Below are 18,062 nucleotides of genomic sequence, written 5' to 3' on the forward strand. Positions count from 1 at the left end.
AGCCATCAGACACTAGGGCTAGATATACTGCTTTTCTTTAACAATTCCAAACATTACATCTTAATTTCCCTATGTGAGTCCGGCATTTGTTTTCCCAGATTTTTTTTCCATCATTATAGTCACAAATCATTATTGGCAGTGTGCATTCAAATCACTACTGCAAGAAAAAAAACAACAACAACAAAAAAAAAACACTCCATCTACACCCACATCAGCTTATGTAATATTGTAGGCTAATTAAGACATTTAACAAAATATTCAAGCTGAATAATTTGATGTACCTCTTAATAAAACCCAGTGATTATTTCCACACTTAGCTACTGCATATTTGCTGTATCTAATGGTGGATCCAAATAAATAAACAAACTTTCGAGTCTCTTCACTATACTAATTTCGTCTGTTTCCATTACTAAATGAAGCTCATGGTCGCTTCACCAGTCACCCAGACGTAATGCATTTTATCGTAGAACATTTCCTTTGACCAGTCCTCCTCGTAAATCAAGCATTTCACCGATTTACTTAAAGAATTTATCTGTTTTGGACATCATTGTTCCTAATGACATAATCGGCGAGTCCACACCAAGGGTTTCTTTACTTTGTCCTTTCTTGTTTCAACTATTATTTGTCGTTTACTCGCATACGTTTTTGGAAACTTGATGTGTAGTTTCTCCTGTCCCCTTATGAGTTTCGGTTCTCGTCATTTTTTTTCCAGATTTGTGGAACATTTTAGTCCTTATGGAATTTTACTGGTGCAGTCGATCTACGTCATTTAAACCCCTTTACCGTAAAACTCTTGTTTACCTTTTTCCTTGATGTGAAAGACCATGGCCAAAATGGCTCGACCAAAACTCTCAAAAACTAAGATGTTGGGCAATGATTTTCAATCACACTGTCTTTCCTGGACGTCGCAATTCAAGCGGAAAGCTGCTGAAATTCGTTTTAAGATATGTTTGTGTCAGCAGAATCTGCGGTATTTACGGTAGTAACCGGAAATGTCGTTAGGTCCGCAGACGCAGCTGAGATGATATAAGGACATGGTTGTTCCGGTTGGAAGTGGATTTGCTGCCTCAAGATTGGCCATTTTAGAATAGAATTAAACATGTTTTAAATAGCAAATGTACATTTTTTTTAATCCAATATGATTTAACTTTATAGTAAAATGGTACTTGAGTCTTTTCCTTTCGAAGATTTGGCGCTTTAACGCCTCCTCCTGCTGCCTGGCTCTCCATCGACTGAAGAAACAATGCAGGCCTAGCTAACATCAACGCTAGCTAGCGGAAGCTAATCGGATAACGCTGGTCCACCAGACCGCAGTGGGATTTAAACCTTGGACGAAGCCGTTTCGGAGCTTTAACACTACCCTATCCGGTATGTTACAGTTGTTTCTGTATTCAGTGTTAATCATGTGAAGTCTTTATGGTAGAAGCTAACATTATTTGACTCGGAAATTAAGATTAGTCGCTAACCATCAACGCCATATTTTCTCAGAGTTAATACGTTAGCCTGTTAGCATAAGCGAGTTAGGCGATGTTACCTTGTTGATCCTCAGAGGGTGTACATGTTAATAAAATGACACACAAACTCGTTATTGATATAAGTCGGTCAATTAAAAAAACATTTTAATGAAAAGGCGACTACAGCATTACTTTGATCATGGTCTATCACTTAGTCCACTCGTCAGCCTCCAAGGTCCTATTTCACATAGCCCCATGTTTCTCCACAAGGCAGTGGCGAAACCTACCTTACAGCTACTTTTCTACTTACAAGATAAAATGGAACAAGATATGTTTTGCACAAGTAACCAGACCCTCAAGATACCGATCAACAGTAAGTTTAAATCACAGGTGTCATGGAGGCTTTCACTGAGCGCTCACAGTGTTGGCATTCCTTGCGAGCTAAATGTATGGCGTATATGTTGTTTGTTTTTCTTTTTTGTATTTCAGTGGCCTGCACTGTAAACTTGGAAAGTATACCACCAGTATCTCAAATTGGAATGCAGTAAAATATATTTTCCATCAATTTCCCTACAATGCCACAGCGACTTCACCCAAACAAAGTGGATAAATATGCTAACTGTCCCTTTAAAAAAGAACTAAGAATCAGAGAAAGGTTCAGGCTAACGCTGATCACATGGAAATAAATGTGCTTCCTTTTTCTTTTGCTGATGCATTTCTGAAATAATACATACCCTTTAAAGGAAATGTCATCTGTTTGTAACAGAAATAGATTACTAAACGCATTAACAAATGATGCCAGGTTTTTAATAACCGTGTAACCCAATACTATGAGAAAGCTCCTTTGTTTTCTGACGGTCATGTTTTCTTCTCCATGGGTAATGTCTTTGGAGCATCTATATAAGGGATGCACTAATGACACATTTCAAGAGCAAGTTGGAGTACTTACATTTGGGTACTAGCAGATACCAAATAAAAATATGAGCACTTAATTATACCATAACTGTTCAAAATTATTTGAAACTTTGTTTTATTTTCATCAAATGTTCCTTATTTCTCCTCTTGACAATTTCTTAGTGCATAGTTCTCATTCTCCACAACCTTTTCCTCCTCATTTATGTCAAAATATGACCAAATTGCAGACATAGTTCCAACTTTGACTACATATTCACATAATGAGAGGCTAACATCATGCTTTTAAATGATCCAGAGTAGAGTATCCGCACTGTTTTATGGGAAAGAGTACGAGTACTCAGGCTTAGTATTGGTACCGATACCTGATACTGGTATATGTCAGTGTCTGTCCATCCCTAATCCATATGGTTATGATATGTAAAGATTTTTGCTTTTACATTACATGGATTCTTAAAGGACATCCAGCTTAACAATTGTAGCCATAAAATAACCCTTCAGTAAATTAAAAGCAGTGTCAATGTTCAGAAAAAGTAAAGCATATACTTCCAAATATAACACAGTCAAATGAAACGCATGATAAAATGTGAAAGATGGGGTCTATTGTACCACAGTCCTTCAATCCCAAGGAAACCATTCAAAAACTTGATTTGGTCCACTAATCATCTACAACGCAAAGGGACGAGTTTCAATCAAAACAGACAAGGAAAATGTTTTATTGGAAATGCATAACTGGAGTATGAGGTTATTTCACTTGAAAATGTGGTGGTATACAGTATACACTTGAAAATGTGATTAAGTGGGGTAATAAAAATAAATAAAATTATATAATTGATTTACTGTCTCTAATAGAAAGTAACAGAGGTCTTCAAACTAAAGTATTGAAGTAGTAAGTTCTAGGCATTGTCAGAGTGCAGAGTTGCTTTTAAAAGTCAGGCTACCTTTACTAGAATGTAAAAGTTACATGTTGGTGTAGGCTTCATCCGTTCTTGCTACGTGTATCATATTAACAGGGTTATGAAACAGGAGGAGCAAAGCCACAGTGAACTTTACTATAAACAGTTTTCAGGTTGTCCATAATTTAGAGCTATTTTTTGTGCTGGTTGTATCTACTTATTCTTAATTATTCTCTTTTCAGCTATGAGCTCCCAGCTGCAGGTCTTCTCTCCTCCCTCCATCTCCTCCAGTGCCTTTTGCCGCGTCAAGAAGCTGAAGGTGGAAAGCAATGTTTGGGATGTGTCCACCACTGAGGCTTACAGTTCTATAGCTGGCCAGTCGGCGTTCACCTTCACCCCAGCCATGGCTGTTCCACCCTTTGCACCATCGCTGGTCTTCCCACCTGCAGCACCTGGCTCCAGAGGTCAAGTGGTGGTGCGTGCAGCTGATAGCACTGGAAGTCTTCCCCGCGGATCCAGCCGGAGAGTCACAGAGCAGGCAACATCTTCCTCTTATACTCACGCCGAGTCAACATCAGACACGAGAGCCCACAGGCACGGGCAGAAGAGGAAGATCGAGGAGGCCACTGAAGGCAGTGGGAGTGGATGTGGCAGTGTGCAAATATTGGAGGAGCTCTCGGCCCCTGCAGCAACTTACTCCACACGCACGGGTGGAGGAGGCGGGGGAACAGGCCAGTCTATACCCCACTCTGCTCCGACCACAAAGAGCAGCAGCTCCAATGGTGAAGGGGACTATCAGCTAGTGCAGCATGAGATCCTGTGCTCTGTGTCCTGCAGTTACGAAGTACTGGAGTTTTTAGGAAGAGGCACGTTTGGACAAGTAGCCAAATGCTGGAAGAGAGGCACAAATGAGATTGTGGCCATCAAGATCCTGAAAAACCATCCATCATATGCTCGTCAGGGCCAGATCGAGGTAATCAAACATTTTTGTAAAACCATTTCTGTCAGTCATCTTACTTTGATAGCTATTGTCCATCTGTAGTTGTCAAAGGGTTTTATTAAGCAGTGCTGGTCTGTTAACATTGCGTTACTAACAAAGGGAGGTTTTGGCTGCATGTGAGCTGTTTGTTAGCTTTGGTGATATGCTGGCTTGGCCTAAGAAGTGCGAAGAAGAAGGCACACGCACTTAAGTCAAGTGTACACAGTGAATTTTCACCCGATTTAGACGAAAAATAATGGGTTACATGACTCCTTTGGAGGTCAGGTTGATGTTTATCCTGATTGTGCCCGTTTGTCATGGAGTGTGCAGGGGGACACGCGAACCACAGCCTGACCAGCTGCTCCTGACTGGTCATAAGGATTTCTGGCATGTTTGATATTTTGGTTGTATGACTACACACACTTAAACAATGAGAGATGAACCATGATCAGAATTCCCAACTCTAGGGCATTTTTCCCCTTGTAAATTGCAAAAAAAAAAAAAAAAGTATCGTGAAATAGCAGGAATGCATTTCGATCTTCCTGTTGATGATAATAAAGGAATATTTGATATTATTTAGTTGTGCTAGTTGTGTTTTTTGGCCATACTGTTTATGTGTGAGAGAAAGAGATGGTGAGAGTATTTTTGTTGTTCCTTGTAACTATTTCAGCCATGCAAATAAAACAGTAGATATGATTTAAACTTCTGTGTGAAACTTTTCAAAGGAAACTTAATTGACATTTGCCACAGTCTGTCCTATCTTCAGTTCTACAGTGCGTAAAAGTCATGGCCTGTTTTAAATAGAGAATATTACACATTTTTGCATTACATACTAAAAAATCCAGAATGATTCACCTGGTATATCAGCTGGAGTCTGTTTTTGAAACAAAAAAAGTGTTTAACCACTATCTTGCAAAGGGATTTCCTATTAGCTCTGTAAAGTCTGCAGTGTGCAGTTTCTGTTCAGCTGTGTCACTGTCGTAGTAAACAAGTGCTCAATAGTTGAGGTTACACTAATGTTATGCTTCCTATCTTCTTTAAATGCATCATTGTGACCTACTGAGTAGAAAAGTAGTTAATAAGTTGCAAAAAACACTGCTAGTCTAGTCTGTGTCATTATATGTGTCGCCCTGCAGCCAACTTTCTAAATGAAAAAATAGGTATTAAAAGCGTGGGTTGTAACGTTTTGATTCCCTTTGTCCTTGTTTCGGTTTGTGTTGTATTGTTGCTAGTCATTTCCTGTTGGTTAGGCAGTTAAATCTAAATTAAGCTGATGAGAGGAAGTTTATCAATATTTGTGTTACCTGAAATGTCATTTACCTATGAACCAAGAAAACTCAGACCTTTCCATGTGTGAGAACATGAGTAATCAAGCATTTGTTGATAACTAACATGGATTGATTTGTTTGTTTCTATTTACTAGGTGGGCATTCTGAATCGCCTGAGTGCTGAGAACGCTGATGAATACAACTTTGTACGTTCCTATGAATGCTTCCAACACAAAGGTCACACCTGCCTGGTGTTTGAGATGCTGGAGCAGAACCTCTATGACTTTCTCAAGCACAGCAAGTTCAGCCCGCTGCCCCTGCGCCACATCAGACCCATCCTTCAGCAGGTTGGCAGACAGAGAAATTCTGTTACCTTGAATTAAAAAAATGTTGCTCTGTTTTTAACCGTCAGTGTTAAAAGGAAATGCAAACACTGTCTGTTTTCTTTGTATTTGTTTAGTTTAGTTTAGTTTAGTTTAGTTTAGTTTAGTTTAGTTTAGTTTATCAAGGGACAGTGTGCAATGACATTGATCATTCATACAAAGTAAATGAAAACATGGTTGCACCAGATTTAGTGAGTCGCTAATTTCCATCTGTTGTCCCATATTAATGTTGTTTGTGTCTTTAGGTGGCCACAGCACTGATGAAACTGAAAAGCCTAGGTCTGATTCATGCAGACTTGAAGCCTGAGAACATCATGCTGGTGGATCCTCTTCGACAGCCCTACAGGGTGAAGGTCATTGACTTTGGCTCTGCGAGTCATGTGTCAAAAGCTGTGTGCTCCACCTACCTACAGTCTCGTTACTACAGGTAGGTGGCAAGAATTACAATTTTGATTTTTTAAAATCTAATTACACATTTGTTTTCAGTTTCCTGATAAGTGTGGTGGCATACATGTTATAAAAGCACATATAGAGCTCAGATTCCTAAATATGACCCCTGTAATCCACTCTCTGGTGTCCAGGGCTCCAGAGATCATTTTGGGTCTGCCGTTCTGTGAGGCCATTGACATGTGGTCTCTAGGTTGTGTGATCGCTGAGCTGTTTCTGGGATGGCCTCTCTACCCTGGAGCTTCTGAGTATGACCAGGTTAGTCCTAATGTTGGTGGGTTATTCCTCTGTACTGAAATGAAATAATGCTTTAATTCCTGCAAGGACCTTTCTAAAGCAAAGAAGAATTTATATCATCAGTATCCATTGCACCCACCGTTCTGTCTCTCTGATTGCTAAACTAGATTATGTTTTCTCCTTTTCCAGATCCGTTACATTTCTCAGACTCAAGGCCTACCTGCGGAGTACTTGCTGAGTGCAGGCACCAAGACAAGCCGCTTCTTCAATCGAGGCCCTGACTCTAGCTACCCACTCTGGAGGCTTAAGGCAAGTCAAGCTTTTAGTTTTAATTTAGTCTCTGCTTATTTAAAAGGATCCAAAGAATCAAAAGGAACATCTTTTATTAGAAAACTATGAAATATGTTCAAGCATTATAAGATTCAACAACTCTGCTTCTTATGTGTCCCCATCACTTGATGTTCATACAATATTTTGCCACAGAATGATAAACAGAATTGTTTTGTTTTCCAGACTCCGTCAGAGCATGAAATGGAGATGGGAATCAAGTCTAAGGAAGCCAGAAAGTACATCTTCAACTGCTTGGATGATATGATGCAGGTGCGTATCTGTCTTTTTAGGTGTTTAGCTCTGTTTTGGGTCTGTCTACAATGAGCATACATGCTTGACTCTTGGGTGTTTTCTGTTTTCCAGGTCAACCTGTCTTCTCACCTGGAGGGGACAGACATGCTTGCTGAGAAGGCTGACAGGCGAGAGTTTATAGACTTGTTGAAACGAATGCTGCGTCTGGATGCCGACAAAAGGATCACACCAACGAAAACTCTGGGTCATCCATTTGTCACAATGAGCCACCTTATGGATTATCCCCACAGCTCCCAGTAAGTTTGTGACAGAAATGTTTTAATGCACTTTGTCATTGTGTTTGATTATTATAGTTTTTGCTAAAATGCTCCATCCTCTCCAGCGTTAAGTCCTGCTTCCAGAATATGGAGATCTGCAAGCGCCGGAGCTCCTACGATAACAATAAATCCCTGTACTCCACTAATGCAGTCCCCAGTGCTGCAGCCGGAAACCTCACTGTTACCTTCAGTAGCCAACTCAACCAGCATAACCAGGTTTGAATTATATCTCTTTATCACAAACTTCTTACATGCTCTTCAGGAATCCCTGTGTTCTCTCGTGTTTATCAGTGTTGTGTTTGGGTCTCTCAGGTGCCTTCTGCCGGAGGAGCGGTGCCTTTGCTGAACTACCAGCCAGCTCTGTACCAGCAGGCAACCATTAACATTCCTGGGCTGACTCAACAGAGCGTCCCCATCCCAACACGGCCTGCTGGGCTGTGTAGTCAGACAGAACCCTTCCAGCAGACTCTAATTGTCTGCCCACCCTCTACTATTCAAGGTAAACCATCAAGCTGCTCTCTAGTTGAGGAGTGGGGGAGTAAGTTCTTGTAGGGGCCAAGAATTCCTCCAGAATTTAAGAATGTGCGCTGGAAGGAGAATTTCTATTTAAACAGTGGCAATTCTTCAAAAAAACCTTAAAATTTCTATATGATGGACCAGGGTGAACATTTGAAATTGTTGATGTTAACACATAATGGAAACTGCTATTAACAGGTTAGCAGAATTATTCTTTTATTTCTTCACATTAATTTTAATTTTAGAAACATTCTAAATTACTTGATGATACTTAGTTAAACACTTTGTTTGATGGATTATTTACTTACAGGTTTTCAGTAAAGTGGATCATTTTTTAAAGTGAAGAAAACAAAGTTAGATTCTTATCACCTCTACAGTCTGGACACACTAACATAGAGTCTCTAACGGTACTTCATTTAGCCGCTAAAAGTTCAGATGTTCAAATTAGATATTCTTGCCACTTTTTAACCCCCTTTCATCACCGTTTTCACACATTTTTTTCAACATTTGACCATTTTGTGCCTTTTTCACCAAATTTTGCTATTTTCTGCCACTGTTTTCACCTTTTTTTGCTACTTTTTAAAAAATCCCATTTCACTATGCTAGCTGCCCATTTTGACACTTTTTGCCCATTGTTGACGCCTTTCACTAGTTATCGCCACTTTTTCAGTTTTCTGCCCATTTTAACCCTTTTTTCCTCTTTGATCCATTTTTGCCACTCAAACTAATTCACATTTTTTTCTGTGAATTTTGCCACTTTTAACCAATTTTTGCCAATTTCCCCTCTTTTTTTGCCTCTTTTGGAAATTATTTTTCCTTAATTTTTTTCAGTTCCTTCTACTTTACTACCAGAGGTTCTGTTTTTGTGCACATTTTGGCTTAGCTATGAGGTCTGACAGTTTTTTTCCAAATGGTTTAGTCAGTGTGCCCATCCACATTGAAAACAATACCAGAAAAAGGTAATTCTGTAACTAGAAAAGAGGTTTACATTTAAAAAAGGCTGTGTTTTACTACAGCATAGATAAGTAATATTTACAGTAATATTTATTTTTTGTTTTTTGATAGCAGTGGTAGTTATTCAGGGTGAATATAAAATAGGGTTATCACAGATCAACTTTTCCTGATCTCCATTGGCCCCTCATTTGGTTGGGCCACAGAAAGCTCTCCCCTTTATCCCCCCTGGCAGCCTTGCACCTGATAATCCCTTATGTTTATTTAAAAAGCGTCATGATTTCTCTGGTTTGGTTCATTTTTTCAGGGCTACAGCCATCTAGTAAGAGTTCCAGTTTCCCTGTGAGGATGGAGAACTCTGTACCAATAGTACCTCAGAACCAGCCTGCCCAGTCATTGCAGATCCAGCCAAGTATGCTCACACAGGTAAGAGTCCAAAAAGAGTGCAGATGTCTGTGAGGATTATTTGGTGCACGTTGTTTGTAAGAATGAAATAATTGCATATCTTTCATAGTCTTTGAGGTGACCTCATTTTAAGAACACTCCTTTCAGAGATGGACGGAGAAAGCTTCCTTTGTCATACAGAAACAAAATATTCATGTGGACAGATGGGAGAGAGTGCAACTGATCTTTAACTGTTTTTCTTTAGTGTTGTTTCTTTTTGTTGTTGTTGATTAAATTGTAGTGTAATTCTAGGCATTCATAGGTTTAGAGAAAAAGAAAAATACAAAATAATTGAGGATGATTACATAGAAATTCCCTTTTGGTCTCAGTTCATGCAGCATATTTGTTTTTCTCTGCGTCAGTGTAAAATAGAGTTTGCTGACTTGTCAGAGGTCCATGTTTCCTCAAAGATACACCCCAGTTACTTCAAGTATTAAGGGCACAGTTTGAGTCTTAGTGTTTCATTCAGTTTAGTTTTAAACACATTAAATGTTGGCAGACTTGCTGGTTGTGGATTCAGACACTTCTGTAGAGGTTTCTTTGACTAAGACTACATGAGTATACGCTTTAATTGTCTGACCTACAGACGCTCACACTGAGGTTTTGTAGTGTCTGGCAGCATCCATGGATGATGTCATCATTAGCACCCAGCTGAAAGCAGTGCTGCTCAGTTTTGTCCTTTCATGGATTCATTGATTGCGCCTTTATAGTTTCCCTAATGGGCTTCTCTTTTATGCCCCCTCTTTGCGCTGCCAGCAGAGCAAACGTTTTTAGAAATTTTCTTCAGTTAAAGGATGTCTTTTGTGAAGTGTCTCCACCCCTGCCCTGTAAAACAACACGATGTGTCCATGCTGTTTTTGTTGTTTGTGTTTCTGTTGAGTGCATCTCGCCAAGGATCTGCTTCCAGGACTGAATGAAGGCCCCCCTTTAATCCCAGTCTCCTTTCTGGGATGGAGTCCAGATGTTCAAAGCAGGAGACTCAACTGACTGAAAATGCCTTGGTTATTACTGTTTGTGGAAATGAGGAGTAATTGCTGCACACTGCAGAGGTCAGGTGTCCAGATGGCTGGCGGTGTGCAGCTGGTTTGATCCGCTCTGTATCTTTGAAACCAGTCACTGCCTTGAAGGACATTACTCATGCCCTAACCCCACCCTCCCCTATCCTCCCTCCCTCCTCCAGGGTTCCTGCACACCCCTGATGGTAGCCACCCTGCACCCACCCTCAGCAGGCATAGCCCCCCAGTACTCTCTGCCCCTCGGGCTGGGCACTGGGGTGGGCCGACCCACCCTCCTGGAGCACACAGCCACAGTGCTGGTAAAGCAACAATGACCTTCCTGAAAGACCGACATGCACATGCAGACTCCCTCTACCACTAACAATGCCACCTCTCTCCTGCAACAATCTTCCCTTTTCTTTCATTTTTGTTTGCAAATCTTCCCCCTCAGTTTTCCATGTTTCCCTTATTTTGCTTTCTAAATATGCCCCCTTGGTTTTTATTCCCTATTTTTGTAAGAAAATCAGAGTCTTTGGTCTGTTTTTATTATTGTCGTACTTCATATTTGTTTTTTTGAAATGTAGTTTTTGTTAAATTACAGCAAATTTACTGAGTCTCAACTTCAAAGGACCCCCCCCCAAATATCCGCATACCCTCCGCCCCACCACCCAAACTCTCTCCTGATAGGTTTTGCTGAGGGCATGGAGCGCATGTGTTGCTGAGTTGGTCTGCGCTTTGCTTGCAGCTTCTCTTGTCCTTTCTTTCCTTGGTTTCAGCAAACGGAGATTGCAGCTTCAAACAGATCCCACTAAACAGCCCAACTCTCTGACACACTTCTTTTTGTTTCAGCCCCAGAACATGTGGCATGCCTTTCCCTCAAAGACGGCTTATCAGCAAGGCCGCCTGGCCTCCATGAACTAAACATTTTTTTCTTTCCTCAGTGTTTCTTCTTTAACAGGCACCATGGTTCTGTGTCTACTTGTCTTTACACCTGATCTGACTGTTCACAGTGCTTCATTATTTGTGCTTTGCATGATTTCATCTTGTGTGTTTGTTGCAGGGCAATGCAAGTATAAGGGAATGGCTTGGGAAAGATTGCTCGCTTATCTAAGCTCTTTTGGCCTCTTGGTTTGCCTCTTTGTCTTTGGATTTATTTCTCAGCATGGCTCAGTTTGTACGATGCAGCAATCAAATGATTACAGATTCACTGATATCTGATTCTTGATTTTTCTAGTACCTAAGTGTGAGTGTCTGCTGCTTTTTGTTCTTCAGCAGGCATGGCCAACTGGCACCCAACAGATCCTTATACCATCATCCTGGCAGCAGGTCCCAGGTGTGGCCATCCACAGCTCCGCCCACCAGTCAACTGTTGCTGAATCACCGCTGGAAACACTTGATTCTTCCACTCAGCCAGGACACAGCTGGAGGTGGGTCAAACGTGCTTAATCCTGCGTTTTGACAGTTAGAATTGTAACATTTTTAAAGCTTCATTCTTTTTTGTTCGTTGCTCTTCTTTTATATAAAGCTGACTCTGGAAAAAAACATTCACTATATGTGAACATCTGCAAAAAAAAAAAAAAAAAAATTAATGGAGATGTTTTTTTCTTTTCAACATGTGTGATTGAAAAATGTTTAGGTTGAAGAGCTTTAATACTTCACTCAATATCTTTTTGTGGGGAATGTCCAGTTGGACATCATTTTGGAATAATTGTCATTAAAATGGTGAGACTAATGTCCTATAAAATAAGACTCTTAGAACTTAAGCAGTCAATTAGCAGAACTAAGGTTTAAATCTTGTGTTTTTATTGAATTTTTCAAACCACTGTTTAAAAGGTTAACTCCTTTTTGTTAATGTTCTTATTTTTGATTTGTATAAGAGGCACTGTTTTTTAATTTGTATCTTTGACCTCAACAGGAGTACAACCCAAGCCAGGAGTCAGCAGGAGAGGAAGAAGGTGAAAGCCAGGCGTGCAGAGAACAGAAACAGGTTGGTATTGTACATCTTCAGCCTGCCACATGCAAAGATTTTCTTAATTTTAACGTTTTTTACGTGAGAGACTCTCAGCCTGGTCTCAACTCTAAAAACTACAAATCCTGCATGGTCAAATACAACTTTGGAGTAAACAAGCTAATGTGGCTACATACTACATCCACTGCAGAAGCACTTTGGGTCCAGCTCCCTCCCTTTTCAGTTTGTCTGTGGTATTTTTACAGTAAATGTCGATAAACACTTGTTTTGTTGCCTAAAATCAACAAATTGCTCCTCCCTTTCTGCCATCCATCTAAACTTAAAGCTTCAAGTTAAGTGTCGTTGCCATGGCTGTGTTTTTGTTGTGTTTCCTTCTTCGGTCAGCATGCTTCGTGGTAGGCTTTTGCTCCGTTCCTTGTAACAACTCTGCTCTTGCCTGCCTGGCTGCCCAGCTCTAGTGATGGACAGTAAACGAGTATCAGTACTGTCACTTGTATGATTTCTGCCCTGAAATTGATTTTTGCAACACTGTCATCACTGATTTAATCCCTTGCATTGTGTACACAACAAAGTGATATGTGGCAGTCAACAGCTCAGTTTGCGTCATAACTAACCGTACGTGATAGAGTAATTAACGAGTATCACAGCAATCAGGTAAAATGTGTTTTCTCTTCAAGTTTATTATCTGTAATAACTGGAACATAAAGTGAGTGTGCTCGTTAAGCAGAGGACCTCTGTTGGACTTTCTAGGGCTTTTAACACAAGCTGTGAGCTGCAATGGATCGACTCTGTCCGTCTTCAGCTCAGCACTGCAGATTTGTATTATAAAGGCTCAGATAAGTGCTAAAGTGTGTTTTAACTCATGACTCACTTGTTTTAAGTCCACAACTGTTCAAAGAAATGAGCTGTGGTGTTAAACATGGTCAGAAAAGCAGCTACTTTCTGTGCTTTTATTTCAATAAAATAAATTTTAAAAACTCTTGCTAGTACCTCTGCTAAAGCTAAGTTAGACCAATGACCAACAAGTTCTTCACAATAAAAGGCTTTACTTCTTATTTTGTCAGTGATTTTATTCTGAATCAAAAAGTATGTTATTGTCAGTGTGACACACCAGTGTGTGTGACACACACTGTCACACACTCCTTCACATCAGTAGGAGAGAAATGAAACTTAGACTACAGGGTACTGAATGTACAGAGACTTATGGTACAGTTATCTGTGAATAAGGCACAGATATGGGATGAGTATGCATCAAAGTGTTGTTTTTTAGGGTGAAATGTGTTGTCCCTTTTAGTTTAATTATACCACGCTATAATGCCGTAACCACAGAGCAAAAAAAAAAAACAGTAGAATCCTTTCAATTCCTTTTCATCCACATCCATGTCATGTTGTCTAATTTGAGAGGAACATATTTAATTCTTCTGAGCAAAAATTAAAACATTTTTATAGTGGGTCTTTTTCTATATTCTCTTCTTCTTTAATATCATAGTTGAAATCCTTCTTCTTTCAGGAGTAAACTCTACATTTTCTTTTGTTTTTCCAATCAGGGGGATATCCACTGCATCACTTCTCAGCAACGGTGTGACCCCACCCAGCTCCAGCGCCAGGTTGTCCCAGCCTATCATTATCTCTGACACACCCAGCCCGGCGGTCAGTATCATCACCATTCACAGCGACACCGACACAGAGGATGAGCGCAAGTTCCACCCTGCCAGGTAGAAAACAGATATTGGAGTGGATTCAAATAAATGCATTCAGGGTTGCCTTAGGTCCCCTTGGTGTCTAAAATCTGCTGTCTGAGAAGTAATGGTGTCATTCTGATAACAAAAAACAGCCTTACATCCTGTAACTAACATAACACGAACATGCTTCAGTTTTTTCTCTTCTGCTGGAAACATGGCTTTTTTGATCAAATAACTCTTTTATACGTTTCCACAGTGTTGGACTGAGCCAGAGGACTAATGTTATCAGCTGTGTGACCGTGCATGACTCTGACTCGTCTACAGCAAGTCCCCTGACACCTCTTCCACGCTCTCTGAACCCTGCCGCCTCCGTGTCGTCCCGTCAGGCCAAGTCTCTGGCTGTGGTGGCACCTTCAGTAAAAACCCAGAGTTCAGAGAGAGGAGCAGTTTCACGTGGACACCTAGACACTGGTTAGTCTTTACATTCTTGATTTTGGTGTTATCACTAAAACATTTCAGCTTGACTTGAAAATACTCACTACCTTTTAATCAACAGTGAACTACATAAAGCCTAAGAGATCATCCAACAGACAGCCGTGCAGCTCAGGAGAGAGCATGGAGCGTCACGTACCGGTGCCCAGCCAGTCACACCCCTTAAACCTCAGCCAGGTGAGATACCTTCTTCTTCCCTTGAAAGAGTAGAATTTTGATTTATGACTTAAAATTGATTCAGTATGTTTTTCTTAACCTTCTTGCATAAGACATCCACTGAATGCAGCCATAATTTTGTAACCTGTACCTCAGAAAGGCGGCTGACGTTTCAGAGTCATAAATCACAGAGACATTCCTACTAACCTGAATAAGATTACTGAGAACAATGGTGTCACAATCTGCTTTAAAATCGAGTAAATTTATGTGAGCAAAACCTCAATCACCAAAGTGGCTACATAGCACCAAAGCCAGCAAAGCTGCATTGTTTTATAATGTAAAGAGAAAAAGCTTTTAGAAGAAGTGTCAACAGGCACAGAGAAACAAAGTTACATAAGACAATTCTAAAATAAGGATGTTAAATTCACGTGATGTTTACACCTCTGGGACACTAAACCAGGACTTTTATTTATCCTTAAAATTGCACAAAAAGTGTCACTCCAGTACATTAAAGAGAAGTCAGGGTTTAAAGTTGAAGTTTTGGTAAAACTGTTAAAAGTGCTCTCTGCTGGACAAACACTGCCATGGCAGCTGATTTTTGTATGACCCATTGCAAACACAAGTTTTTATGTGCAGCAGTTACTTTTTATATCTACTGTACCTGCAGCCATCATGCCAACACCAATATGATTTGTGGTAAGATGATAGTTGTTGAGATCGCTAACACGCCTGAAAAGGAGGTTTATTGAAGGACCGGAAAGAGATTGAAATCATTTTCAGGTACAGATGTCCCTTTTATCCCACTGTCTGGGGTAAAAAAATAAAATAAAAAGGGGCCGGCACACACCACGTTTGATTCAGCCATAGCACACGTAGTTTCTCACTCATGTGAGAAACCTCCTGTTTTTCTGTTCATGTTCTGTGTCCTGTGGACAAAGTGGTACTTATTTCTTTGCTGTGCATTTATTTGTGGTGCTGTCCTACATGAATCTCATCCTGCTTTCTTTAAGCAGTCAATTGTGTCACTACTGAGACTTTGAACTTTAGTGTTTCTTCAGTGTAAAGTGAATCACTTTATGTGACACCAACCTTACTGTAATTGTTTCAGGCTCTAGAAAAATGGTCTTTTTAGCATTTGTAGGTCTTGTAGAGGCATCAGTATTTTTTGCATAGAAAGAAAAATTGCCAGAAAATTTTACATATTTTTTTGTATGACATTGATGCATTAGGCGTTTTAGGCAATTGAAAATCCACTGGAGGGCATTTTTATCATTTATCAGATCATATTCAGATGGTTTTAAAGTTTGATCATGTTGATTCGATAGAGGTCTCATAAACATATGAATCAAATATAATACAGTAGGCTCATAATTTGTAATCTAAATTTCAGTTTATTGGCCAACATTATTAGTTATTATTTAGCCTTTATTTTTCTGAGATGGATAGACATTTTTATAATGGTGCTGAATATTGTCTCATCTCAGGTTCAGTCTGTGGTTTCTTCATCTCAGGAGCGCTCTCAAAGTGACTCTTCTTTGCGTCGACAGCAGACGTTCCCTCCGGCCGTCTCTGCCTCTCACTACAACTTCCCAGAGGTGTCGGCCCTGGCCTCTGCCTCGGCCCCTGGCCCCAGCCTTTACACCTACCCCGCCTCCACCGCCCTCTCCTCTGCCTCTCAGGCCATGGAGCAGCTAATGAGCCACAGCCACGGCCACTCCCCCTCCGCCTATGCAGCAACATACACCTCATCCTCCTCCTCGTCCAGGAGGGACTCGGCCAGTCGGAAGGATTCTGTCAGCAGTCTGCTGCACGGCCTCCCCGCGGCCTACCAGCACCAGTTCGCCACTGGTTCCCCTTACATCAGTGTGACACCGCGGGCTGAGGCGTACAGTGCCTACCAGCTCAGCCCCCGGCGTCTCACACAGTACCCGTACCTATAGGGGGGGTCACACAAAGAGAAAAGAAGAAAGCTACTCCCCTCATAACATCACAAAGGGACTTTGAAACTGTGTTTTAGTAGAAAAACTGTCAGTCACTTATTTGTTTGCTGCTTAAGGCGGCATCTCACCTCCAACTCACTTCAACTGTTTGTAGTGTTTCAAAAATATTCTTTGGTATTATTTGATCTCTCAGTTATTGTCCCTTTAAAAGATTCTGTTTATAGGGCTCATTTTATCCCCATCTTACCCAGATGTACAATTAAGGCATTGTGCTAATCATCTTTTATCCATGTTATCATGAGGTTTTGTGTGGAGAGATTTCCTCCTGCCACAAACCACGCTGACACTTTAGCATAGCTTTTACACGCCACACTCACAAACTAGTGGAGAGCTTCTTATGAGTCTTGTTATAAAGTTTTCACACTAATCTAATCAGGCCCTGTTTTTTTTTAGCTAACGTAACCATGACTGTACCTTAGCCACAATTACGTTTACTCACAGATATGTCTTTTACTGTTTAAATTATGTTTAAGGAAAGAAGGTCCATGAAGACGACGTATAAGAGAGAAAACTGTGATGGATACATGTTAATTTAAGTGCACATGCGATAGTGTGTAATTGTAGTGACAGTGTTTAGGCAGGATTCATCATGTCTTTATGCAATAGAAACTTTCTTTTTTTTTTTTTACTGCATCAACTGAGTGCTGAATGTATTTATGAAGTACAGAGGAGTGGAATCATCCTGAGTGATGTGGAAATGTTAAAAAATCTTCAGCCCTTTTTCTCCTAAAATATGTGAAAATCCTCTTTAAATGGATGGTAAAATATCTTTTGTGACTGTGTAGGACCTAAGTAATCTAACCACATTAAAGTCCATTCTTAACAATTTGTATAAAGGAAACAGATTTTTTTTCCCCACAACACTGGAAATGCTCCCTCTGAATTGTATCGCTGCTGTAAAATGTGTTTAAAAATTGAAGAATTAAACCTTTTAAAACTGGCATGGAGTAAGATTTTAAAAGTCTAAAGAGAGGCGTCCTGAGCAGTTGTAGCTCCTCCTTTGAGCCTAGCTTATACCCATAAAAATGTCCCAAAGTGGCTCAAATACCTTGTTTTCCCTTGTGGATAACTACACTGTGGATAGAACAGTCGCACTGTAAAAGTGTCCTCTTTTTCACAGTAGACTCACTGTTTCCTGTGACCATCTTTAGTTTAAAGGAGGTTCATCTCAGCATGGTTTCTGTGGGTTATGGAAGATTTAATTCACTTAATCCTTCCCTGTTGTGTTTGCATCTGTTTTGTGTTGTATTGTCTGTATATTTATCTGTATTTCATCTTAACATAGTATAGTTAAGAGGCTATTTGGTAGAACTAATTCAGGGAAAAAAAGGTTTCAAGTCAAATAATCCACTGTCAGTGTTTTCAATAAAATATCAACCAAC

The 18,062-nt window shown here is 40.2% G+C and overlaps 1 protein-coding gene across 6 annotated transcripts; it reads left to right on the forward strand.

Annotated features, from left to right (window-relative positions):
* The first annotated feature begins 1,015 nt into the window (after positions 1-1,015).
* Positions 1,016-18,062, forward strand: hipk1b (homeodomain interacting protein kinase 1b). 6 transcript variants are annotated; one of them, XM_041781785.1, is made up of 18 exons: positions 1,016-1,368; positions 3,505-4,235; positions 5,665-5,856; positions 6,138-6,319; positions 6,474-6,597; positions 6,766-6,885; positions 7,090-7,176; positions 7,270-7,454; positions 7,541-7,691; positions 7,788-7,974; positions 9,250-9,368; positions 10,567-10,701; positions 11,654-11,808; positions 12,297-12,368; positions 13,898-14,065; positions 14,289-14,503; positions 14,589-14,701; positions 16,165-18,062. In XM_041781785.1, the coding sequence occupies exons 2-18, from the start codon at positions 3,507-3,509 to the stop codon at positions 16,618-16,620; spliced, it is 3,390 nt and encodes a 1,129-aa protein (XP_041637719.1). In that variant the 5' UTR covers positions 1,016-1,368; positions 3,505-3,506; the 3' UTR covers positions 16,621-18,062. The 6 variants fall into 6 exon arrangements, with proteins under 6 accessions (XP_041637719.1, XP_041637737.1, XP_041637746.1 ...); XM_041781803.1 differs by having other exon boundaries at positions 16,228-18,062; XM_041781812.1 differs by having other exon boundaries at positions 16,231-18,062.

This window comes from Cheilinus undulatus, linkage group 3, assembly GCF_018320785.1.
Source record: "Cheilinus undulatus linkage group 3, ASM1832078v1, whole genome shotgun sequence".
NCBI lineage: Eukaryota > Metazoa > Chordata > Actinopteri > Labriformes > Labridae > Cheilinus > Cheilinus undulatus.